Raw genomic sequence first — 27,281 nt, forward strand, 5'->3', positions numbered from 1 at the left:
GCCACAACTTTTCCCACTTCATTATTAACAGAACTCGCAAAAAATAGTAGTGAAGCTCTTCCAATTAGTCATCAGCTCTTTCCTGTTGTCAATTATTCTTGGAAGGGTCACTAAGTTATAGCTGTTGATAGAAATGATAACTTCTCCTGCCCAATCATAGATACATTTCAGCATTCGGAAGAGCCAGGAGTTATGACTGTTCCTCAAATTCCAGGTTGAACACTTCACCTTGTAAAACTGATGTAATCGTTTTGAACAGCTTTTTGTCTTCATTGCTAACAGTGCACTAGATCCTCAGCTCTAGTGGTTGCCCTTTCCTTTAAATTAGAATGGGCTACCTAGAACACAGGACGCGGGTGACGCTGTGGGTTAAACCACAGAGCCTAGGACTTGCCAATCAGAAGGTCAGTGGTTCAAATCCCTGTGACAGGGTGAGCTCCCGTTGCTCGGTCCCTGCTCCTGCCAATTTAGCAGATTGAAAGCACGTCAAAGTGCAAGTAAATAGGTACCAGGTACCGCTCTGGTGGGAAGATAAACGGCGTTTCCATGCGCTGCTCTGGTTCGCCAGAAGCGGCTTAGTCATGCTGGCCACATGACCCGGAAGCTGTATGCTGGCTCCCTCGGCCAATGAAGCGAGATGAGCGCCGCAACCCCAGAGTCGGCCACAACTCGACCTAATGGTCAGGGGTCCCTAGAACACAGGCCTCAAGGTTATTCTCCACTTTGGCTTTTGGCACAGAAACTTGCATTTCCATCGAATCTGTTTTGGTAAAAATCAACAGCGCCACCTGCTGGCTGTCACAGAATGATCAAAGAGGTTCACTTCACTGTTCCCGTTATAAATTGGGAACTTCTAGAGATTTCTACCTTGATCACCACATAACATTCCTAGCCTTTTAGGCATAACAGCTTCACAACTGCCACAAGTTTACATTCTTGCTGCCATCTAATCTTTTTAAGGATGTGGTAAGGCAGGAGTAAGGGCACTCTACTCCTAAATTAGGTTTATAAACTCAAGATTCTAAGCACAGGTCATGGTCAAGGTTGCTGCTTGTAGGTTCTCATCCAATTCAGAAGCCGCAGCACAGGGGTAAGCCACCAAGTGTGGTCTAGTAAGGTCTGGGTTACTAGTCCTGGAGGGGCAGGATTTGGAAAACCTTACACAGAAGATGGGGAAGTGAAAAGCAGCATTTTCTTTGGAAGCAGTTTTGCTTCACCATTAATGACAGCTCAAAGGTATTCAAAGGAAGTGGTGACGGAAAATGAGCAAATGACTCATTTGTTTAACTACTGAGAAGATTCAGTGTATACTGTTAACAGGAGCCAACCCCCAAGCATCACCTACTTTATTAAGCAGGCATGTACAGGATCACATCATTATTCCCATTTTCTACAATACATGCCACTTAGTAGTGGAGTATTTACGCCACAAAACTTGGCAAAGCTTCCTCATCCCCACGCTTGTCATAGCCACCATCAATGACACCAAATATGTGGACTCCACCAATATGCTAAACTTCACATGCTGCTCTACACTGTAGCAGTCACCAGGGTGTACACTTAAAAGTGGTGGCGCAATTTCCCTGTGTACAGCGGCACACATTAGTGACTCCAGCATATGCTATAGCCATTTGGCCCACTATGGAGGTGTGAAGTCACCAATTATAGATTCTTAGTAAGTTTATCATTTCATGCATGTCATTTCTAAACCTTTGTTTAACCATTCCCAAGCTCTATTAATTTGTGGCTCTCCTAGGGCAACCCTACAATTGTAATACCTTAACATGGGAACTACGCTTTGTGATTAATCTGCCATTAATCTGCAGAGGGCCTTCTCTCAGTAGTGGCGCCCTCCCTGTGAAACACCCTTCAGATGTCGAGATAAAGAACTACCTAATTTTAGAAAACATCTGACCGCAGCCCTGCATTGGGAAGTTTTTAATGTTTGATGTTTTACCATGTTTTTATATATGCTGTAAGCCACCCAGAGTGGCTGGGGAAACCCAGCCAGCCAGGCAGGGTATAAATAATAAAATTATTATTATTTGTAGCCTGCCTACCAAAGCAAAATTGCTCAACTGGAAGCCCAAGTGAAGCAACTAGACAGAATATGGGAAAGAAAGGGAATGTTGCAAGTATTCCTTTTCTGAAAATACTTGTCTTTAGAATACTGGCACCTGATTGAGATGACAAAGGGTGTTAAAGAACATAGGTAACAAAAGCTGAAGAGAATTGCAGTGAGGTTTTGGTCCCAAAACAAACAACATACAGGACACAGGATATTTGCCTGTGTACGTATTGCATGCATTTAGAACCTTTCACAACCTGATCCCACATTAACATGGAGAGTAACGCTTCTTACATTGTTCACAATGCAAGCTGTGGTGCTCAGATCAGGCTCTGCTTTGAGTACCATTGTCCAGAAGTTTAAGAGCAGGCATAGAAAACCAGGGTATTTTCCCTCAATGGAATAAGCTTCCCCCCAGTCCTCCCAATTTACCTTTGAAAAGCAGAAAAGGAATACGTATTTGTAGTTTTAGCTTTGGCTCACTCAGATATTTGGTTCAATGCAGTTTTGTTCTTACAGGTTTATATGTTCACCACTTTGAGTGTATTTGCAAAGTGGCCGATTAGCAGTCTTAATAAATAAAATTGAGTGCCTAGCCACAAGAAGGTCCAATCAGCTGCACAGCCAGCATGGCAAAACTATGTGGTAAATGGTCCAGCACACCAAATGCAAGTGCATGCGGAACAGTCTTGAGATAAGCATTTTGCCCATGACCTGAGTTCTGCCTGTTTTACGCCACAGTATGTTTGTCTGTTAAAAGCTACTTTTAGAAATGCTTCCATTTAGGGTCCAGGTGATTGGTCTGATGCTGAAGCATTCCTAAAGCTAATTAAATGTGGCTCTAGGTAGGAGGCCCCTGTCAAAGCAGGTAGTATTTTCAGAATGCTTCAGTTTACCTGTATGAATACCTCTTGTAACAGTAGCATTGCGATGCACTATACATATGTAAGAGAATGCATGCTATATGTTAAAAACTTTAGTGAATGCAGAACATCATCTCACTTCATGCAATGCATCAGAGAAGTGCACACACGCCTACAAACACACACACACACACAATGCAAGCATTACAGGTTTGAAAACTGTTCAGTTACAGCATAGTAAAATAGTTTAGATGGGATTTATTCCTAGACGAAGCTGCATGCAAATGTTACAAAGCCCAACAGTTTAGTGGTTTATAAAATGTAATTTTATTTAATGTTATTTTGTTACATAGGGCATTAACATTTTCACAAGGCTTTTTTGGGACTACAATCAATGATTAGCAACACACAATAGTGGTCCATCTATCTAAGGAACAATCACTGGACGAACTTGACACCTTCATACATGTGCACAAATCTGCATGGAAAAGTTTTATACTCGGACATATGACCTCTCCCCCCCCCCGCCCCCATTCCAGTGTTAAGAAATGACATGCAATTTAGTCTGCCAAAAAGGCACTCCCTGTATTCTGGCAGTAACATGCTGCTTCTAGTACATAATCAAGTGAATACCAGAACTACAAAGGCAGGAGTGTAAGTGAAATTTTATTGGGAGGGGATAGCAGTTGAACAGCAGCAACTGAAGAGTAAGAAGAATCCCTGTATTTAAAACACTCAATAGCTCCTGCTGTACACACATATAGGAAGCCACTCTGCCATGCTTCCCATTTGGCCCAAGACACCCCAGATCCTACAGAAACGAATACACAGTAGCACGGGAAAGTCAAATCACCAAGAAACCCCTGCAGAATAAAAAGGGAATGTGGAGAATTGAACTGTGTTGAACACTCTTTAGTTGCATTAACTACATTTTCATTTCATCACTGTAATACAAAAAAAAAAACAAAAAAAAAACCACCACAGTTGTTTGCAGGAACTGGTTCAGATTTCTTTTTAAATACCAGAAACTTTAGTCCGCTACATAAGTGTTTGGAAGTTACTTATGTTTATATGGAAATTAAGCCAGTATTAATACTTTTCTACAGCAGTAAACGCACACCAGGAAGGCCAGGACAAAACACAAATCAAGGAATGGAGTTTTCCCAAAGCTGCAGTGTGAAAAGACTATAAATTGATTTCCATACACATGGATGGCTTCTCTTTGCTATAGGAAATCCAAGTGGAGCTATAAGGAATGAGACGTGTAAAAAGGTTTCTTGAGAAGGGGAATGACACTCCATATGCCGTTTAGTTTTCTGCACCTTCTGCAGCATCACATTCTTCTCCTGCGCTGTCTGATGTCCATAACTGGAAAGAAGAACAGCCATAATCAGGTATGGTTCACTTGCAACGCCATTTTCAATAGCAGTCTGGCACAAAAGTAAAATCAGTGACTTGCTTCATCTGGTAAACTACATAAAAAGCAGTAGTTTTACTTGCACCTTATTATATTTCTAAATATATCTGTTAAGTCTATCAAGCCTAGATGTACAATCTCCAATTTAGTAATGAGCAATATTTTTTAGAAGCAAGCAGTATTATCAGAAGTGAGATATTCTCAGTTTTACATCCATCACAACCCCAGCTCACAACTCCCTTTTAATAAATGCAGCAGGAGTACTACTCCAAAAACCTAGCTGACACTATTTGAGAACCCAAAGTCTAAGCACAATGACTGTAGAAAGACCAGGCACATCTTACTGTGAGGTTGTCTCTAAGCAACTGCATGATGAGAGTGCTGTCTTTGTACGAGTCTTCATTCAGCGTATCAAGTTCTGCAATGGCTTCATCAAAAGCCTAGGAAAGACATTCAGATTATTCTTACACTTTAGGCAAAATAACCCCCCAAAGTAGATACGTTTTTAAAACAAGCCATCAGATGAGGTATTCCTTCAGAAGTTTAGGCTGTTTCTTTTTTACATAAATTGCTTTGATATAGGATAAACAAGATTTGGTTATCAGCATAGTCATTGTACAAAGCCTATTCTGGAAGACATTTCAGAAGCAAGAGAAGATAGTACTCAGTGAACATTTCCTGCTACATGTTTAATGTACAGCAATTTAGGTTTTCTGTGGGCTGGTATTTAACTTGGGGTTATACATCTGTGGTTGTGTTCAAACATTCAACTCTTCAGAGGAGTATACATGGATGTAGGCTTTCCTTTGGAGAACAATAATGCATTAACCTTGATGTGGGGAAATACTGTAATGATGCCACTTCAGATCAAACCCAAATCATGTTCACTCAGCTCATGTTCTACTATGACTAAAGGTGCTTATTTCCCAAAGTGGGCCTAGAAATGAAACCCTTGTGAGACAATAACATTAGCCTCTTGAAACAAAAATGTTTTAAGACCAGCCATCAATGATGTGCCTGTTCATAGCTTTCACTGTTAAAATTATTCTGCATGCTCTACCAGGTGACAAAATGCCACAAGGAGGAAGTAGAAGCAAGATCATACTAGCAGTCCCCTGAATGAAGAATAGGTAAAGTGAACACACCCATATATACAATTTCAGTATCCAAGAAGATAAGCAAATGTGGTTAAGGAGTCCTGCTCCCTTATTCAAACTAACTTTCCCACACACGCCCAAAGTCAACTTACTGTCTTTGCCAATGTGCAAGCCAGCTCTGGGTTGTTGAGGATCTCATAGTAAAATACAGAAAAGTTAAGCGCTAAGCCTAAACGAATTGGATGTGTGGGTTGCATCTCTTTCTTGCTGATGTCAAATGCCTCCTGATAAGCCGCCTGTGAATTTTCTATTGTTTCTGTTAAGAAAAAGCAAGGCAAAAGGGATTATGAGACAAACTAGCAGGTTCTTAACATTATCTTCACACACAACATGTAACTATTATTTATAAGACTAGATATACCTTTACTGTAAAGCAGAGGCTTAAATTAATATGGTACTCACGTTTTCTGTCATCTCCGCTGGCAACCTCCGCCAGGTATCGAAAGTAGTCTCCCTTCATCTTCAGATAGAACACCTTGCTCTCTGGGTTAGTTGCATTAGCTATTAAGTACTTGTCCAGCAACTCCTAATGAAAGAGGAGGGGAGAATTTAAAGTAATTTCAATATTAAGGGAAAGGGAAAGTAATATTCTTTGCCATAAATACTACCACAGATGTGTGTTCAGACACAATATGCATGATTGCTAAAATGCCATTTTGATATATTATGCACTAAGTAGACAAAGACCCTGTAGCAAGAGAAATGGTGTTTCAATTTAAGAAGTGGCACTGTTTGTCCCCTGAGACTGTCTTTCAAGATGGGCAATACAAATGAAGGATTGAAGTGTTGTAACCAAAATTAGATTTACTTTTTGGAGTAAAAACTGAGTCAGGTATGAAGCAAACCTTTAGGAATTGTGGACACATGCCCATTACCCCATTCTTTCACTATGAGATACATCACTTTCTGACATTAGAGGCTGCTTACCAAAGAAAAATTCATAATCAACAGATCAGAAGAAAAAAAAGGTTTTACAAACAAAGTATAGGAAGTGAGTGTGGTTTTTGTTTTGTTGGGTTTTTTTGCTGTAGAACTATTCCTAGTTATTTTTCCACTGTTTCCACTTTTGATTAATTCCTTCTCAAAATAAATACCCAAGTGTTGTATTAAAAATTGAAGCAATAGCTTTTTAAAGCACACTAAGTGCTGCACTGAATATAAAAGCTACACCCATCACCTCTGCAGCAAACCACTGCCACCAACACAACCACAGTTCATTTGATTGTCTTATACCAGGAGATCTACCTGTGACAGTTGCCCAAAGTAATGATTCCATCCAGACACTCCACAATTACTTTTTAAGTATTTAGCAGCTTCAGCCAATCATATTACTGCACAAACCATATTCAATATGGTTCAAATAGTTCAATGTTCAAATGGTTTATTTTTCAAATAGAAATTATTTTTTTTTTTTTTTTTTTTTATAATATATTTATTGAAGTTTTCAAATAAAGCATATATTAGATAAGCACAACTTATCATTGTCCATTTAACATCTCTCAATTGTTACATGGGACTCCCCCACACCTCCCGCATACACTTACATCATTATTAAATTAATTTCAAACAAATTATCATTTAACTCATCTTAATTAATAATCTTAATTTGGTTTGACATATAATTCAGCCTTAAATCTAATTTAATGGTAGACAATTGTCTGCACTGGCATCCAATTCAACACTCAGCCAAATTACAATATTTTTGTAAATAAATCTTAAATTTCCTCCAGTCTTCTTCCATCCTTTCTTCTCCCTGGTCTCGAATTCTGCCGGTCATCTCGGCTAATTGCATGTAGTCCATCAGTTGCATCTGCCATTCTTCCACAGTGGGTAGCTCCTGAGTTTTCCAATTCTTGGCAATTAATATTCTTGCTGCTGTTGTTGCGTACAAAAAGAATGTTCTGTCCTTTTTTAACACACTCTGGCCGACAATACCCAGGAGAAAGGCCTCTGGTTTCTTAGTAAAGGTGTATTTAAACACCTTTTTTAATTCATTATATATCTTCTCCCAAAAGGCCTTCACTCTAGGGCAGGTCCACCAGAGGTGAAAAAATGTTCCTTCATTTTCCTTACATTTCCAACATTTGCTATCAGACGAATGGTATATTTTAGCCAGTTTAACAGGGGTCATGTACCATCTATACATCATTTTCATCACATTTTCCTTCAACGCATTACATGCAGTGAAGTTCAGCCCAGAGGTCCACAACCTTTCCCAATCTTCAAACATAATATTATACCCAATATCCTGCGCCCATTTTATCATTGTTGATTTTACCATTTCGTCATGTGTGTTCCATTTCAGCAGCAAGTTATACATTCTTGAAAGTACCTTAGTCTTAGGTTCTAACAGTTCAGTTTCTAATTTTGACTTTTCCACTTGGAATCCTAACTTTTTGTCATTTTTAAACACTTCTTTAATCTGAGCATAGTGTAACCAGTCTCGCACTTTGTCTCTCATCTTTTCTAAACTCTGCAATTTCCAGTTGTCACCATCCTTTTCTATTATCTCCCAATATTTTGGCCAGTTGGCCTCCATATTGGCTCTTTTCCGAGCCTTAGCCTCCAGGGGTGACAGCCACCTCGGAGTTTTATTCTCCAGTAAGTCTTTATATTTTGTCCAGACATTAAAAACTGATTTTCTGACAATATGGTTCTTGAAGGCCTTATTTATCTTAGCTTTATCATACCATAAATATGCATGCCATCCAAACGCATTATTAAAACCTTCCAAATCCAAGACATCCGTATCTTCAAGAAGTAACCAATCTTTTAACCAGCAGAAAGCTGCAGCTTCATAATACAACTTTAAATCTGGCAGGGCAAAGCCCCCTCTTTCTTTCGCATCTGTTAATATTTTAAATTTGATTCTGGGCTTTTTGCCCTGCCAGACAAATTTAGAAATATCTTTCTGCCACTTCCGGAAACACTCTGTCTTGTCTACAATCTGCAGTGTCTGAAACAAAAATAACATTTTTGGCAATACATTCATCTTGATGGCAGCTATTCGGCCTAACAAAGAAAGTTTTAGTCTTGACCAACTATCCAAGTCTCTCTTAATCTCTGACCAACATTTTTCATAATTATCTTTAAATAAACTCAGATTTTTTGCTGTTATGTTTACCCCTAGGTATTTAACTTTTTTAACCACATTTAGTTCTGTCTCTTTCTGAAGCTGTTCCAACTCAATATCTGTCACGTTTTTCCCCAAAACTTTAGTTTTTTGCTTATTTAACTTAAATCCTGCCACTCGACCAAAGTTTTGAATCAGTTGTAGTACTCTTTTCAAACTAGACTCCGGCTCCTGTAATGTCAGAACTAGGTCATCTGCAAAAGCTTTAAGTTTATATTGTTTCGCTCCGACCTGAATCCCTTCCACCAACCGGTCCCCCCTAATCATATTCAGGAGCACTTCCAGAACCGAAATAAACAGTAATGGGGAAATCGGGCAGCCTTGTCGTGTACCTTTTTCAATTTTAAACTCTTCTGTAACCACATTGTTAACTATCAGTTTAGCCTTTTGTTCTGAATATATTGCCTCAATCCCGTTCTCAAACCCCCGTCCCACTCCCATTTCTTTTAAATTCCCCTTCATAAATTTCCAAGATATGTTGTCAAAGGCTTTCTCCGCGTCTATAAAAATTAAAACTGCTTTAGTGTTTATGTTTGTTTGTAAAAGTTCCAATATGTCTATGATGTTCCTTGTGTTAGTAAACATATGTCTGCCCGGGAGAAAGCCTGCCTGGTCTTTATGGATTATCTCACTTAAAACTTTCTTAAATCTTTGTGCCAAAACATCTGCAAATATTTTGTAATCCACATTTAAAAGGGAGATGGGACGGTAATTCTTGAGTTGTGTCTTTTCAGTTTCTGACTTTGGAATCAATGTGATAAATGCTTCTTTCCACGATTCAGGCGCCTTCTTCCCCTCCATTATTTCATTACTGACCTCCAACAAAGGTTGTATCAAATAATCCTTCAATGTCTTATAGTAGTTAGAGGTCAGTCCATCTGGCCCTGGTGATTTGCCCTGTTTCAGACTCAGGATGGCCTGTTCAATCTCTTGTCGTGTTATTTTGCCATTTAAAATTGTTCTATTTTCTTCTGACAGCTTTGCTAATCCATTTCTCTCCAAAAATTGTGTAATCTCTATTTCATCTTGTGGCCCTTGAGTATATAACTTTTTAAAATACCTCTGGAAGCACTTTCTAATCTCTCCCGGGTTCTGAATGTTCCTTCCTTCAACCTCTAAGTTTGTTACTGTATTTAATCTTTGTCTCCTTTTCAACTGCCAAGCTAGCAGTTTCCCACATTTATTTGCCGATTCAAAAGTTTTTTGTTTCATTGTTTTAATCTTCCATTCTATTTCCTGATTTATCAGCTTGGAATATTGCGCCTGATAAAGTTTAATTTCTCTCAGAATCGGTTGGGACTTCGGGTTGATCTTAACTTCTTCTCCAACTCTTTGATACTTTCCAGAATTTTATCTTTCTTTTCATTTTGCAGTCTTTTCTTTAAGGAATTCTGTTGAATCAAGAACCCTCTCATCACAGCTTTACTTGCATCCCAGATAGTTCTTTTTTCCACCGTAGTGTTCAAATTAATCTCAAAATAATCCTTTAAGGTTTTTTGGGCCTTCTTTACAATTCTTTGGTCTCTAAACAGGCCATCATTCATCTTCCATCTAAAGGAGCCGATTGGGATCAATGTCATATCCATTCTCAAGGCGTTATGGTCGGAGCATGTTTTGGGGCAGATTTCCACCTTCCTCACCTTAGGTGCCAGACTTCTAGTTATCCATATTTGGTCGATTCGTGTCCAAGTCAGTTGAGCTTCAGAAAAGAATGTTCCTTCTCTTCCCAGGGGGTTTCTAACTCTCCAGATGTCAACCCAGTCCATATTGTCAGTCATTTCAAAAAAGGTCTTAGGTAGTCTTCCCTCTTTAGTAATATTCTGGTTCTGTGACTTATCCATATTTGTTGATACGACCCCGTTCATGTCCCCCATCATGATGACGTTGTTGTAATCCAGATAATCCAGCATGGTCTCGTGCAACTTCTTATAAAAATCCGATTTTCCTTCATTTGGAGCATAAATTCCTAATATCAAAATTTTTTCTCCTTGATACTGTACTTCTATTGCGAGGATTCTTCCACTTTCATCTTTAAAGAGAAATTTTGGTGAAAGGCTCTCTTTTGCATAGATCACTACACCTCTCTTTTTAACTGTGTCCGATGATATAAATTCTTGACCAAGCCTTTTATTTATTAACACCTTTCTATGGAGCCTAATCACATGTGTTTCTTGTAAGCATATAATGTCCAATTGTTCCTTTTTTAAAATATGAAAAATTTTAGACCTTTTTTCGGGACTGTTACAGCCATTTATGTTCCAGCTCAAAAGCTGCAGAGACATCCTGGATAGGTCTGGTTATTCTTTCTGGGGTGGTACCTTGTTCTCCGGTCCTTGAGGATCCGAGGGGGCGGGCTCCCCTGGAAGTTCTGGCGCTGGCAATCCAAGTCCTTTGTGGAGGTCTTCTCCGTGTGCTCCCAAAAACTTGTCTCTATCTTCCACTGTTTTGATTTTGATCTTTCTCCCTCTGTAGGTAAAGGATAATCCTTGTGGAAACTCCCACCTGAAGATAATTGCGTTGCTTCTCAACAGTCTTGCCAATTCCGTGTAGTTAGATCTAAGGTCCAGCAACTGCTTAGGAATGTCCTTGTAGATTTCAATTCTCTTGCCCAAAATGTCTAGTGACTTTTCGTAGTGCAGGCCCAAAATCTTGTCCCTTTCCTCCTTTGATCTCAGTGTTATCAAACAATCTCTGGGCTTCTCTGTCCTTCTGACTCTGCCAAGCCTGAAAGCAGATACAATTTTAAAGTCTTTTTCCTCTAACTTCCAAAACTTGGCAAATTCCTTAGTTAGAAATTCAATAAAATTATCTTCTTCCACCTCTGGTATTGACCGTATCCTCAAGTTGGTCTCCCTGTTTCGCAGTTCTGTCATCAAAAAGTAAATCTGATGTTCTCCAACTTGTTTGCTGAGTGGTCTTACTTCTTTCTCAAGTTCTTCCAATCTTTGACTAGTATCTTCAGCCAGTTTACGATTTTCACCTACAGCCTCCTTTAATTCTCCAATAGACTGGGCATTCTGTGCAACTTGTCCAGTCAGCTTATTCAAGCTTTCTGTGTTCTGTTCAATTTTAGCTGTATGCAAATCAGCCTTCTTGTCCAGAGCCTCCAGTTTCTCCAAAATTTTCTCCAAGACAGAGCTACTTGTCCCTGAAGCCATATCTCCCAGGTGCAGCTCCTCTGTCTCACCCTCCCCTGCCTGTATTAGGGAGGCCGCCTCTATGTCTGGAGGCAAAGTGGAGGGCAAGGCCGGCACAGAAGATCTACGCTGTGAGGCTGCAGATAAAGTTAGAGTTGTTTGTTTAGTCCTTCCTCTTCTCCTTGCGCCACTCATTCCAAAGTTATCTGTAATCCAAGGTCAATCCAAGTTGTTCCCATGAGAAAGCAGAGTCCCAGATACAATAGTCAAACAGAGGCCGGGAAAGGGAAAGTAAAACAAAGTCACTGCTGTAAGTCCAAAATCCTCTAGAGGGAGCTTAATACGTCTTCAGGGAAAAGATCAAATCCAAGTTAAACTTATAAATTTAAATCCATGTCCATCGCCTCCACAATGTATTATTTTTAGCAGAGTAAAACTTAAAGCAAAACAGTGTTTCTTACAGTGCCTTGACTGCAACAGTTTCAAAGTATCCAATTCCAACTCAGAATGTTTCAAAACCTGAATTCAATGTTCCAAAGTTGCAAACTGGTGCTCATCCAGGCAGCTCCAGCACCAGAGATTCTTATTTATTTTATAATCCACTGGTGCCACAGAAGAAGGATATCAATGCACCCCGAATATGACCAGCAAAAGTCAATAGCTCAAAGTCTTTCACTCAGAAAACTGCTTTAACAGGGTGCCAGCATTTAGTTAACGCATAACTTTTTGTCTCCACTCCTCCTGCTATTTGCTTAAAGTTCAGTATAGCGGGAGATGGGCTTCCTGCTTATCCTCACTCCGTTTTCAGCCAGATTTCAACTTTTTTTTAAAAAGTTTTAAAAGTTTCATAAAGTTCTCAAAAAGTTTCAGAAAGTTGACAAAAGTTTCAGAAAGTTTTCAATGTCCAAATTTACTCACGGGTTGTAGTTTCCAAAGTTCAGAAAAGTTGCAGGAAGAAAGGACAGCGCTGACCGGCAACAGCAACGCGGCTTCACTTCGCTGTTTGCGCAACGACCCACAGCGCCGCTACCCCCTCCGCGATCCGGAGCCCCTTACGGGGTCCCTTCAGCGTTTTGGGGGCTGCTTCTGGCGCCCGCCGGGTCCCGAGACCACAGGCTTCTGCCACCTGTGGTTTTCCTGAATGGGTCTCCGCTTCGCCGTAGCGGACGACCCGTTTACAGCGGAGCTCCCTTCTCCTTACTCGGAGAAGGCAGCCATTACCGGTCGCGCCGCCTCCGGAAGTCTCAAATAGAAATTATTGCCTTATGTGCCATGCTAAAAAAATTGTGCTGATTTAGTCACAGATCTGTTTAATGAGGGTTTTTTGAATTGGAATGTACAGATTCAATTAATTATTTTTTGCCAACAATATGAATTTATATTATAGCTGAAGCATAAAGTTTAGATACATCACACAGTTGCTCTCTCCCCACTCCCCCTTCCCACTAAGCTGCTTTCTATTTCCTCACAGTGGAGAATAATCTAATTCAGCTGTTTCAGCAGATTTAAAGTCACTTCTGCCTTTGATTAGTAAATAGTAAGTTGATGTTTGAAGCCCTGACAAGTCACCCACAGTCCAACTGTATGCACACCATATCCAATTATGAGAAAGAATAGCCAATTGGAACCTTTGGCTATTAGCCTTGTATGTCTACAAGAGAAAGTCTTAAACAGTCATGCTAAAGCTCTGGTTAACATCCTCTGCAGCTACTAAAGTTTGTGAACCTTCTTTGGTACCAGACTTCTGTCACTGGGCAGCCAATTTTTAGGCTAATCAACATGTTGGGTAACGAAGCAGCATGGTCAGAACTAGACACACCTAGGCAAGTTAAAAGAACTTGAGGTAGAGACATATTTTGAAACTAACTTGAAAGAACACACTTATATTTTTACCAGCCAGAAGTATGACCAGCAAGATAATCCTAGAGTCTAGAGACTTGAAATAGAAGACCGATTTTCCCTACAGGACACCAATGTCAAACATTTGCTAGCAACATGGTATTTTCATACCATGCTTAATTTGCCACTAAGGGAGAAATTCAGTATTGCACTCTTCTGATCAGCACAAGCATTTCAGCTTACCAGATGAACAATCCTTGCTTCTCTTGCCCCCCACATGCTGTTCTAGGGGTGCTCCTGACACACACGCAGAGTTAATTTCAGGGATGCACAGGGGAGGAGAGCAGAAGTCCTTGTACAGGGATTCTGCTGACAGGACTCATTATTAAATGACTCACACCCTATGCACAAAATGTTTTGATTTTGAATATGTATCAAAGCTTTCAAGGAATCGGACAAAAGCAGGGAATAAACTCTCCCCTCTTAAATGGAATTGCCAAGAGGCTAGCTTTATCATGCTACAGCAGAGGGAGAATGGAAGCAGACACTGTTATCAGCTCTGTTGAGACTAGTAACTTTTAGCTCCTCCCCTCCATGAACTGCTTCCATTCCAGCTGGAAGAACAAAGAACTAGGGGGCTTGAGTTTGCTTTCCTCCCACCCTCCCTGTCTCTTCATTTTGTCTTTTAGAAAGTAAGCCTAAGAACAGGTAATGTCTTAGGACTCTTAAGCTGCTCTGAGTTTCTGAAGAGCTGCACAAAGATGCTTTAAGCTTCAGAAAGCAGAGAGCAATTTTATTTCTCAATACACAGTCATCTTTCCCTTTGATGTTTAGATTAAAGTTTTTAAAATATTGTTTGCATTCAATGCCTGCATTCAATGCAAATATATTGTACCAGTATCATTAAATGCAATCTACTGTTAATAAATCTTCTGTTCTACAGTTATTTATTAGAATTAAAGACACACCATATCTTTCTTTCAGAATGTATTCTTCACTACTTTATCTGAATGGTTTGACTAAAGAAAGCACATAGCAAGATGTTGTCTGGTAATAATATAGCATAAACCATTTGTTCAGGCAAAAGAGGAAGGAGTCTCACTCAATATAGCCTACAGACTACCATTTTAGCCCAGCTGTACCAACATGGATGGGGCTTTTTGCAAAGAGGTTAGACCTAAGTTCTACATGCAGAGCTACTATAATTGTTATTTTAGCAATTACAACTTATAGTCAAATTTATGCACTTGCAAACTGACTAATAGTGCCTTTCTGCTAAAGACTGTGCTCCATGGTTATCACCCCAAGTCACCTAATGAAATGCAGGTGGTTTTTCAACTCATTTTGTTTTTAAATGATGAAGATGCCATTTAAAAGTCAACACACTGCAATAGACTAAGGGGGTCTGAAATAACACATTTCATAGAAACAAAGGAAATTGCATTATACCATGTCAGATCATTGGGTCCATCTAGCTCAGCATTGTCTAAACTGACTGGCAGCCACCATTCAGGATTTCAGGCAGAAGTCTTTCCCAACCCAACATGGAGATGCCAAGAAAGGAACCTGGGGCCTACTGCATACACAGCAGACACTCTGCCACTGAGCTATTGCCCTTCTCTTTTAAAAAGAATTCCAGGAAATGTAATTTACTGAATGTCAGCAGGAGATGGTAAAGACAGCTAGTCTGGAAAATATCAAATGTTAACCTCAAGTACAGTAAGCCTATAGTAGCAATTAATAGCCAGGGTCAACTCTTTTTTGCATGTAAAATCAACAAGTCAATTTTATGGACTATGGTTTATTGTAATTTACTTCCTGATCTAATCTACTCCTCACTTACTCTTTGAAATCTCAACAAGTAGCATACCTTTTCAGTTGACTGACATTCTATGGCCTTTTAAATGTCCTTGTTGGGGGGCATGCTATTGGTTTGTTTTTGCTTTATTATGTCTTTTATGCTTTCGTTTTGTATTTTTATGTTGTGAACTGCCCTGTGATCTGATAAATGGTATACAAATTTAATAATAAAAATAAAATACTAATACTGTACTGTGAGCGGTGTGCATAGTCAACTCCCTTCTCTACTGTAAGCTAGAATACACTAAATTAGTACCGGCACATATTTAATTGCTCCAAAAACACATGACATGAATCATCCCTGTGAGAAATTCTCAAGCCCCTGATGAATCAGATTGCAAAGATGAATCAGCTTGCGAAACTGAACCAACCTCAAACATTAAGTGCTCCAGTAGTAGAGATACGAAGCTGAATCTCAAATACTCTCACTTGAAAAGAAGTCCATTTCAATGGAACTTGTTTCCAAGCAAATATGCTTAGGAACACACCTTAAGTTTAACTAATCAGGACCACATGTGCACTCTTAACACAACTTAATATTCTGCACTTGGCCAACTGTCTAAGCGAGGAACAAGATCACTTGTTATGATGGCTGGTGTGGGATTTATCAAGTAATTTCTATGGCACCTGAAATTTCAGCAATCATATCTTACACAATCATATCTTAAACATATATTCAGCCATAAGAACCAGAAACTACTTTTGTTTGAAAGAAGTCAAATTCTGCACCTGTTACTGCATTCTGTGGCATTTTTGGCTCACCTGTGGATCTGATGCACACATGATCCTACTGCCATACTATGTATTTCAAAGTTGTTAATACAATTATATTTCAAGTGAATTTTGAAGTATTTTTTTTATTCACAATCCAATTACTTACTACTACTCCCAACTTGTTGGATAATTCTAACCTCAGCTTGTTTACATGCAACCCCATATAATAAATTATTATCACGTTGAAAGATATTGTGAGATATGTTTTAATGCTTTCATTGTATGGTTTCTACCTTTTTAACGTTGTAAACTACTTTGCTATGTTTTGTGATGCAGCAGTGTTTAAATACATCTTTTACGCATTTGTTTAATGAACTAATAGGTCCCCACTACAGAAATCCACAAAAACCACTTTGGAGAGGTTGGAGAAGAAATAATAGTGTGTTGCACTTTAATTCAGCTATGAAGAATGTTTTTGGCATTCAGAATTATACTCCAGTTCTTAGCACTAAGCTTCTTGATTTGGAAAGCATTAGGAAGTCAGTGGACTACAACTGGATGGTAAGTAAAAAACAAGAACTGAAGTATGTTACAATCCTGCATTGTCTCAGTGGTAATCTATCCAGTGGTTGAGTCTTCTCTGTTACCAGGGAGTGATTTGTGCCTTCTACTAACGCATGCAAATTGATCATTTCTTAATTACTAAACTGTAACACCAAGCTCTAACTAGGACACTAATACAGTTTTTTAAAAAAGAGATATCCAATCTATCAATAATGGCAATGGTCTTAAGGGGCACATGCAGTGTTCTACTCATGCATGAAGGCTTAAACCTCCAAATAGCTGTTTGAAGGTCATGAGACAAAACTAATTTTATTTAGTAAAATCAGCAAGGCATTCTCTCCCTTTTCCACCAATCACAAAATGGTTAGCATAAGGCTGTCTAAATCTGTCATAGCATTTCAGTTCATTACAATACTAGTTTAAATCAAAATTCCTTTCCTAATCAGTACCTCTGTGTGCACACTGCATAGATTTATTTCTAAACTATTTTTAACCGACTCCAACAATACATTAGTAGCAATGGCCCAATACTGATCCCTAGTTTTAAGCTGTTTCTACCTGCTATACTTGGGTGTTTTATTATATTAAACTATATTTCTGCATACTTAAAATTGTTCCGTATCACCTAGAGAATTCATGTTATGAGGAGATGAACATACACAAATATTAAATTGGTTTATTCAGTAATCATTTATTCTGTCGTTTTATATTGCTGTATGACATCATAAGGATTGCTACAACAGTGAAAAGGTGAGATATTGAAGGTTTCTTCATGAAGTAACCATATTAAAAATTAAAAAGCACTGGTATATTTAAGCCCTCACTGATTCTCAGAAATACAATTTATCCGTGTTCAGTTTTAACCAACAGGCCTGGGAACATCCTTTTATTCCATAAACATCCTAATTCAATTAAAATAACTGTTACTACATTAGTCTCTGACATCTGAAAATGGTACATAGATACTAGGCATTCCTGCTTGTTGAATGCATTGCGGAACCTGACTTAAAAAGCTTATGATATTCAAGTACAGCGGTACCTCCAGTTATGAACTAAATTCATTCCGGAGGTCCGTTCTTAACCTGAAACTGTTCTTAACATGAGACACACTTTCGCTAATGGGGCCTCCCGCTCCCGCGCAACTTCCGCTTGCATCCCAGGGCGAAGTTCGCAACAAGGAGCATCTACTTCTGGGTTAGTGGAGCTTGTTACCCAAAGCGTTCATAAGGAGGACCGTACGTAACCCAAGGTTCCACTGTACCCAGATTTTATGTAAAAAAAGATAGTAGAACCCAAGCCATTCACAAGTGCTGCTACCCTTTTTAGCATTGCTCATTTGAATGGAAACTGACAGCATTTTGTTCTGCAAAATATATGAACACAATTCTCCCACCAATAAGACTTTGTTTGGAATCTCTGGTTTTCTGGTAGAAGGTCAAAATGTTTTGCTATTGACATTTCAGCACACAACTTAGAAGACTAGCAAAACTATTGAATAGACATTATCAACAAAATGAGATTGTTAAATATGAAATATAAAGCAGAACATTTTAAGCTGCACAGATTTCACCTACGGGCATGCTCAATTCTCTCACAATATTCACTTAAAAGTGCCCAACCTTGGTTGGAATGAATTCCCTTAGTTACCAAGACATAGTATCTTCTTAACTTTGTAAAATCCACCTAGTTAAAATATGAAGCAGCTGTCTGCTTTCCTTTTCCTGTCTACTCTTTAACAGACCATTTCTACTTACCTGCCTAAATGCCCAACTGAGGACTGCAGTCTGCAGCTACTAGTCATGATACAGGGGCATATACACAGTTCACTGCTGCAAATGGAGTACTTTCCTATCATCATGCTTGGAAAAATGTTTTAAGATAGTTTGCCACAAGCAGCCTTATCTAAAAGCTCAGAGAGAAAAAGTGCACGTGAGCAGAAGACTCCCAGGAAAGGTGTCCTTGCAGTAAGCTTTAGTTTTCAGAACATGAACATTGTTTTTGGTGCAGGGGCAAAGAACCTTTTTTCAGCAAAAGGGCCACATTTCCTCATGGGGAAGCTTCTATGGGCCACATGTCAGGGGTGGGTGGGGCCACTTTGTACAGTAAGCTACACACCAGTCAGTTAAAAGTTTTAGACAGACACACACCTCTCCCCAGCCTTCATCAAGACAAGCAAGACATTATTAATTCAATGACACACTCCAGCCAGAGAAAAGTACGAAAGGAAGAGACAGGGAAAGAGTGATGAGTGTGGCCTGGACCAAGGGGTGGGGGCTCCCACGGTCAAATATGAGTCCTGGAGTACCACATTCAGGCCTGGGGCCTTAAGTTCCCCACCACCTCATGGTGCTCAAAGGACCAACTAATCATGTCCAGTAATGTCAGAAAATGCAACTGTGCCTACAAACACCTGCGTAATTAGTTTTAACACAGCATTTAATGGGCATGAGTCACCTCAACTGCTTAAAGTATGTTCAGTTTCTCACTAGGGAAAGTCCTTTGCTTCCACTATGCCGATTGGACAATGACTTAGCCAGCTTTCTATGTACCGCCGGGTAAACATATATACATTTTTATGAATCTAGCATCAACTATACATATTGTTGGCAAACTGAAGGCAGTATTAAACTAGTTTTTGAAGGTCCCTAAACATGACTAAGCATTTAATGAACTGTTAAAGGTAAAGGGTCCAGTCATGGACAACTCTGGGGTTGCGGTGCTCATCTTGCTTTACTGGCCAAGGGAGCCGGCGTACAGCTTCCGGGTCATGTGACCAGCATGACTAAGCCGCTTCTGGCAAAACCAGAGCAGCGCACAGAAACACAGTTTACCTTCCCACCAGAGCGGTACCTACTTATCTACTTGCACTTTGATGTGCTTTCAAACTGCTAGGTTGGCAGGAGCAGGGACCAAGCAATGGGAACTCACCCCATTGCAGGGATTCGAACCGCCGACCTTCCCATCAGCAAGTCCTATTGACACACAATCTGTTCCGTTATAATCAGTTTCACTCTTCAATTCTAAGATGTGTTTTCCAAGTATCAACCAATTTGTCAAAATTTATTTGTTACATATCATTAGTTTATACAGCTTTCCAACAGTTCACTGCTCAAGAGAAGTTTAGAGTAGAGCTAGACCTTGGGCCAACAAAATTTAGAATACTTCTTGCACTACTACATATTTAGGAAAATATTGACAATTCAAGTATAACAATTTTATATGGAATAGGATGCGCAGGGTTCAAAAGGAAACACCAATATAAATGTCTACATTTGTAGCAAAATGATTGTGTTAAAAATAACCAAAAATAGTGGGGTGGTTTTTTTTTAAAGATTAGAATCATTCATTGTCACTTTACCCCACCACAAATAGCCATATATTCGACCAGAAAGCTTGAAATCAAAAGGCATTTCTGTACTGCTGGTATGCAATAGAGATGACTAAGGACAGTGGCTAGGATCCAAAGAGCTACTTTAGACACACCCAAGGGCTTGCCTAATGAGATTTTTTACTTTTCATTGAACAGACCCTCATTTTAAAACTCCCCATAACTTCAAAAGTGCTTTGCTGCATAATATACAATGCTGTCTTTTATTTTACAGACTCAAAAAGGCCCCCTTTGGTGCAAGGAATTAAATGTCAGAAGCAAACATGTACAATGTTTCCTACAAAATAAATATACACTAGGAGTTGAGATGGCGCCCTAAGGATCAGAGAAACACTTTTTTGCAGACAGAAACAAAGTACCAGAGGACATTTGTTCTTCACTGGTTGCCAACTTCCTTAACCCAATCCAAATCAAAATTTAGGTGGCATAAAGTAAACGGAGAAAAGCTTCAAACGAATTCTAATTATCCTAGCCTACCTGCAGATACAGATATAAAAATTACTTTAAATAAATGTATCAAATGACTGCAGATTTGTAACAACAAAAATATTAATTTAGAGAAAGCAAGTATTACTACTACAGTTATCAGCAACACAGAAAACTCTGGTGGGTCAGTTAAAAACCATACTCTAGCTTTGGCATGTCAACGTACCATGATTTATTAAAAACAAAATAGCTACTTAAGGAATCCAAGACCAAATACGAATGCCTTAAGAGTATTGCCTGTTGCTTTGGACATATTTATGAAACAGACAACCTGTGTTTTCTTCATAACCTTTGCTAGCTCTCCATCACTTGCAGTAGGTAATATGAAACTACTGCCAGAACCCATAGAAGAAACAGGCAAGAGCAATGCAAGTGAAACTATTAGAAGCAGAGATTTATTCCAACTATGTTCCATGAATATCCTCTACTCAATGAATTTAGGATTTGGCATATAGAATTTAGGATTTAGCATATACTAGATTCTATATTTCAATGAACAAAGCAATAGATATGACCCCAGGGGAACCTATATGCAGCTTTTTCAGCCTATTTAGTTCATCAAATACAGACTTTTTAATACAAGGCATTATGAGAGTGCATTGCTACTGATTACAGATAAAACAGCTTTTACAGTTCAATCCTCATTCTCACATTTTCCAAGTAACTGTCAGTGGAAACCCACTTTTGCAGTAAATTCACTTTAGTCAACATTTGTTTACGTACATTCACTGTTCCTGGAAAGGTATGGCAAAATATTATATTTAAATTCAACATCTTACATTTTAAATCTACATCTCACAAAATGCAATTCATCCCACTCCTAGGCCTCAGGCTTCAACTCAGTAAGTCAGCTATAAATAAAAAGGTGAAGTATGCTTAACAAACTCACCAGAACTGTAGTGCAGATGGACTTAAGTTCAGACTCCACTTTCTCTCGGTAGTCCTTGACAAGCTGCATCTTCTTGTCATTTCCGTCAGTTTTCTGCTCAATGCTAGAGATCACTCGCCAAGCAGAGCGTCTTCCCCCAACCACATTCTTGTATGCCACAGAGAGCAGATTGCGTTCTTCATTGGATAATTCAGCACCTTGCTCTGTTACTGCCTTCATGCAGGTAGCCATATCATCATAACGCTCCGCCTGCTCAGCCAGCTTGGCTTTCTGAATCATCTCGGTCTTTTCCATGTTGGCCAGCAATGGTATAAGCAGCAAGGCAACTGATTTAGTAGGGGGAAAGGAACAGCAGGACCTTTCACAAAGTCAGAAGGCACCTCAAAACCTGGAACAGGAAGATACGAATATTCTGAAACCTGTACAGTACTCCTAAGGAATAGAGTTACCAGCCATACAAAAAGCTCCTATAGATTTAAGAAATCCAAACCACAAGAGACAGAGGAACTTTAACAAAGGCCATTGAGAAACAGTCACTAAAAGCCTCAATTTAAACCAAGCTGACAAAAAGATGTACCATTCCCAAAACATTTCTGTCAACCAGGAAACACTAACAGGCCCTGTCGAGATAGCATAAGTGGAAGAAGCACTCATATCCAGAACAGGTGATTAGGCCCTCCCTCCCTAAGAGATTTCCAGCACCTTGTGGACAGGAGATGCCAGGCCTTGGGAAATGGCGGTGAGGAATAGTGTGGCATACAGATCCAAGGTGTGTGATGCTGGAGTTCGGCACTAGAGACTGGTTTGTGTTTTTTTAAAGACCCGAGAGACAAAAAATATTCCTGTTAAGGGGAGGGGGTGAGAGAGAATCCAAACGTTACTTCCTGAAATCACCCACCCACAAACAAACCCAATGCAGTGTTTGTAAGAAAGCAGGCTAAGAAGAGGAGAATGGAAGTGGCGCCATAGGTGACCTACAACCTGGACTTGTGAATGGCGGGTAAGGGGAGGAGGAAAAAACGAGCAGAGAGAGAAAAGGCATAAGGGGCAGGGGGAGAAGAAGAGGGCGAGCAACTCTTCTCAGGGGCAGATCGCTAAGCAATGCCTGGCAGGCGGGACTGGGGTGGGAAGGAAGATGGGAGAGAAGAAAGAGAGAGAGTGCAGAGGCGGAGAAGCCTGGGGCGATTCGCTTGGCGTTGGGGGAGGACGATGTGCAAAAAAGCAAAAAGGAAGGAGAAAGGAGTGTCGAACCTTTTGGTGGGGGAGGGAGATAAAAGGCGGCCGATTTTCCTGGATAATAAAAAGGTGATGTGGGGGGGGGGGCGAACGACCGATTCCCCCCTTCCCCCTCCCACGGAGGCAAAGGGAAAAGGCGGCGGCGGCTCCGCGCTGCCTTTGTCCCCGCAGGCGGAGGAGGGAGCGAGTGAGGTGCGGGTGGCAGCCACCCAGCCTCGCCTGCCCTGCCCTCAGCCGCGCTCCCGCGCCCGTCTCCTTTCCCGCCGTCCCTCAGGAAATGCCGGGGCTGGCTCTGCAGGGCCGGTACGAAATGGCGGCGGAGGCGGCGGCGGAGGGGACGCCGACTCCGGGAGCTCCGCGCCGCCTCCACAAAATGGACGACGCGGCAGGGATTAGGCAAGGGAAGGCGCAGCCAGGGAGGGAGGGAGGGAGGGAAGGGAGAAGCGGGAAGCGCGCCTCGCCGCGAAGGCCGTCGCCCTCTCACCTGGGTCCGCTGAGGCGCTAGGCCGGGCCGGCGGGCGCCTGCTGGGTCGACTGCGCTCGCTCCGCTCCGGGGCTGGATCAAGAAGGTGGGGAGGAGGAGGAGGAGGAGAGGAGGGAGGGGGGGAGAGAGAAAGAGCGAGAGAAAACCGCTCTCGTCTCCAGCCACAGAACCAGCACTGCTGCTGCTGCTCCCGCCGCTGCTGCTGCTAAAAGGGCGTTGGCACAAAGCGAACCTCTCCCGCTGCTAGGCCTGCGCTCGCTTGCAGCTCAGCCAATCGGCGCGCGCTGCCCGAGCCCGTGCCCCGCCCCTCAGCGCGGCGCGGCCAATCGCCCTCCTGCGCGCCGCCGCGAAGGTGAGCAGAAAAGTCGCGGACGGCTGGGAGGGAGGGCGCGCAAGTTCGGTTGGCCCGTGCACTGCTGCTGCTGCTTCTGCAGCTGGGGCCACGGGGTTTCCTCCAATTAGGTCCAGGGTGGGCTGACGTCACTGTCGCCATGGCGATGCTGCTACAAGGCCGCCCCACCACCACCACCTCCTCTCCTTCCCTTCCCCGCCCTTTCTTCGCCTCTCCCTTTTCTCTCTCTCGCTCACGCGCGTTCTTCTCTCCTTCCCGGGGCAGGGCGAGGCACGAGACGATGCGGAAGCGAGGCGAAGGTGTCTCGTGCTGCTGCTGTTGCGGCGGCTCCTGGAGGGAAAGAGTGGCGGGAAAGGGGAGAGCAAGGCTGCGGGTTTCTGGTCCTGCTGCAATCGCAGGAAATGAGAAGGTCGGGGTATCATGGGGTTTGCAGTGCGAGCCTGTGATATAAGGGCTGCAGAGGCGCTTCGGTGGTGCAGAGCAGGACGTGCTACTGGTTCGGCTGACCACCAACCTCCTTTTCCAGTACCGGTGCAAACATCCGACAGCCATGGCAATTGTAAAATAAAAGGATGCTGTTGGAGGAAGAGGCTTGCTAGCACACGGAAAGCCCCTTTTAGGCCTGCTTGGACATCTGCTTCTCCTTCCTGAGATCAGGTTGGAAGTGAAATCGGTTGGGAGGTTCCACACACAAGCTGAAGAACTCACGATCCAGGCCACGTGGCAGGGACTGTCAACCCCAGAGCAAAATTATCTGTGGCGATTAAAAAAAAGGGGGGGGCACTTGGAAGATGCTCCTTCAAAAGCAACCTGTCAGGCAATGCACTTGCCCACGAGGAGACCCATAGCTCATGGGTGGAGCATGCGCCTTGCATGCAAGTGGTTTCAGGCAAGAAGAGTGCTGCGGGGTCAGGCCAATGGCCCATCTAGTCCAGCATCCTGCTATCACAGCTCCCAACCAGGTGCCTGCGGGGAACACAGAGGCAGGACCTTGAGTGCAAAAGCATTCTCCCCTATGTAATATTTCTAGCTGCTGGTATTGAGAAGGATCCTGACTCAAAAAATGGGGCGAGGACATAGCTATCATAGGTAGTAGCCATGGATAGGTATGGTTGGGAGAGACCCCTGTCTGATACCCTGGAGAGCCATCGCCAGTCATTGTAGACCGTGGGTAGGGAATGTTCCAGCTCACAGACCTAATTAGGCCTGCCAGGCCATTTCAGCCAAGCCACCACAAGACATCAGGTGTGGAGCAGGGAAAAGCCTGGCTGAGCCAATGGAGGTTTTTGCAGGAAGCAATGGTTGGCAGAGCCCACAAAGTCCTGTGAAAAGTGCTGGGCAAGATAACACTTTAAATAGGGCTTCTTAGGATCCCTATGGGCAAAAAAACACACACACCAAAAAAACAACAACACAAAACTTGACATAATTGTGACTTCAGGTGGGTGGCTCTGTCCATCTGTCAAACTTGGCCTCCAAATGTGACCATTGGTAACTGTGCAACTTCTAAAAAGTCCCAAACTTGATGTAAGCAATTTTTGTCCCATTGATTTCAATGAAGGGGAGTATTTTAAAGTGCTTCCCCCCAACAATCTCTCGCCATGACCACAACAGAGCAGAGGATAATGGTGTAACTCAGCATCCAGTTACAGTACAGTAAGATGACAGGGCACACAACATCAAACTATATCCCTCTGTGACAAAGCAGCAGAATAGATTCTCAAAGATGCTTGGGTTTATTAAAGCATTTTGGAACTAGTGCTGCTTTTGGGGGCATCCAGAGTAAATAAGCTTCTTGGCTGCAGTGTAGGTCATTCCTGAATCCAGTTCATTTCTAAATGGGAACTGTTAGCGCTTTCCTTTCCTAAATAGTGCCCCAGTAAATTGTGTTTTTCTTGGGCTGTGCACGCACCGTAACTTGAAAGCTCATCAAAAGCACAATCTTTCCCTCAAAGAATTCTGGGCACTGTAGTTTACCCCCTACAGAGTTACAATTGCCAGCAACATTTAACAAACTACAGTGCCCAAAATTCTTAGAGGTGGGGGGAATGTGCTTCAACTGTTCTTTAAAGTTACAGTGTGTACACAGCCTGGTCTGGGAAACACTCTCAACAGTAAGGAGTTAATACTAGCACTGAACTTGGTATTGTAAAAAAGGGGGAGCAGATTATATATGGATGGTGTTTTGAAGTTTTTTTGGCCAGCTGTTCATTCACAATCACCAAATGTCCTTGGGAGTCACTGTATTATATATAGATTGCTTAAAATAGAAAATATTAGGCATTTTGCCACATTTCGAAAAGAAACTCTTAACTGCTTAAGTATTTAACTGTTAAACTTTGACAGAGAGGAAGCCTTTTGTACTGAGAAGATTGCTTTATATAGTCCCATGAAGTCCCATGCTAATACAGCTCATAATTGTTTTCCATGGGGAAATATTGGCAGCATGTCAAAATAGTATCCAGATATGAAAATTCAGCAGACTCATGCTAGTGCCAAATAGCCATTAGTACACTTTATAGAGAGTGTTGCCCAGCATCTACTAAACTAGTAGAAATAGAAGACGGACTAAGTTGGATATTTGTCGGCTGTAGTGCTGTCATTTTAAATATAGTTTCAAATCAATCAGTTGTCAGTTTGTGTGCAGGGTGGAGGGGAGTTTTTACCCATCTTCATTGGTAAAGGTAAAGGGACCCCTGACCATTAGGTCCAGTCGCAGACGACTCTGGGGTTGCGGTGCTCATCTCGCTTTACTGGCCAAGGGAGCTAGCATACAGCTTCCAGGTCATGTGGCCAGCATGACTAAACCGCTTCTGGCAAACCAGAGCAGCGCACGGAAACGCCGTTTACCTTCCTGCCAGAGCAGTACCTATTTATCTACTTGCACTTTGATGTGCTTTCGAACTGCTAGGTTGGCAGGAGCAGGGACCGAGCAACAGAAGCTCACCCTGTCGTGGGGATTCGAACCGCCGACCTTCTGATCGGCAAGCCCTAGGCTCTGTGGTTTAGACCACAGCACCACCCGCATCCCATCTTCATTGGTAAGTGATGTTAAACTTGCAAATAAGCATTTATGTGCTTTGATAAGGAGACATGCGCTTTCAACATTCATTTACCTAAAGAAAATACCGGGGCAGAGATGGGAGGGAGAAAGTGTCATTTTGGAAGGAGTAATTTCACAAAGTAGCACATAGTCCAAGAATCACAGTCCCTTGTATGAAGCAGTATGTGGCCAAGGAGGTCTCTCTCGTTTCTTTTTTAAGAAATAAACCCAAAAAGGATGTGCAGGAATAGCATTGCAATAGCTCTCTGTTCCATGGCAATTTAGTAGTCATTATGTTGGACTTGGGCCTTATGGATTTAGGGTCAAATCTAACATTAGCAATAAACTCCCTAAGTAGCCCTGGGTAAGTATAATGGGTTGCTATAACTTGTAAATGATGAATGAGATGACAAAAGTATTGATTCACTTTAATGCTACAAGTGCATCTTTGCTCTCTGCATTTGATTAATATTGTTACATGCTAATTTAAAAAGGATGAAACATACAGCATTGCATGGAATTGTAATTCAGTATCTCTTGGGAGGTTTCCATTGGGGGTTGAAAGGGGAGATAAACTTCTACTCTCCACAGTCTTGTCAGGGAGTACTTTGTATAGTAGTTTTGATAATAAACACTTGCAGGATTTAACAG

The 27,281-nt window shown here is 41.5% G+C and overlaps 1 protein-coding gene and 1 long non-coding RNA gene across 2 annotated transcripts; one reads left to right on the forward strand and one right to left on the reverse strand.

Moving 5' to 3' along the window:
• The first annotated feature begins 696 nt into the window (after positions 1-696).
• On the forward strand, positions 697-3,563 carry LOC310759857. Its single transcript, XR_014546580.1, has 2 exons — positions 697-2,381; positions 2,438-3,563. It is a non-coding gene; the product is annotated as an uncharacterized lncRNA (long non-coding RNA).
• Positions 3,235-23,580, reverse strand: YWHAQ (tyrosine 3-monooxygenase/tryptophan 5-monooxygenase activation protein theta). Its single transcript, XM_083607447.1, has 6 exons — positions 23,236-23,580; positions 21,516-21,903; positions 5,908-6,031; positions 5,598-5,761; positions 4,693-4,788; positions 3,235-4,299 (listed from the first exon to the last, which is right to left on the reverse strand). Exons 2-6 carry the CDS (start codon positions 21,807-21,809, stop codon positions 4,240-4,242), a joined length of 738 nt encoding a protein of 245 aa, XP_083463573.1. The 5' UTR covers positions 21,810-21,903; positions 23,236-23,580; the 3' UTR covers positions 3,235-4,239.
• Positions 23,581-27,281: the final 3,701 nt, after the last annotated feature.

Source organism: Podarcis filfolensis, assembly GCF_964270895.1.
Source record: "Podarcis filfolensis genome assembly, chromosome: 3".
Lineage (NCBI taxonomy): Eukaryota > Metazoa > Chordata > Lepidosauria > Squamata > Lacertidae > Podarcis > Podarcis filfolensis.

Coding starts and splice junctions, on each gene's coding strand:
- YWHAQ (XM_083607447.1), bottom strand. CDS start 21,809: ATGGAAAAGACCGAGATGATTCAGAAAGCCAAGCTGGCTGAGCAGGCG. Junction 5,762..5,907: donor CAGCGGAGATGACAGAAAAC/GTGAGTACCATA, acceptor TTTTCTTAACAG/AAACAATAGAAAATTCACAG. Junction 4,789..5,597: donor CTTGCACATTGGCAAAGACA/GTAAGTTGACTT, acceptor TGTCTTTCCTAG/GCTTTTGATGAAGCCATTGC.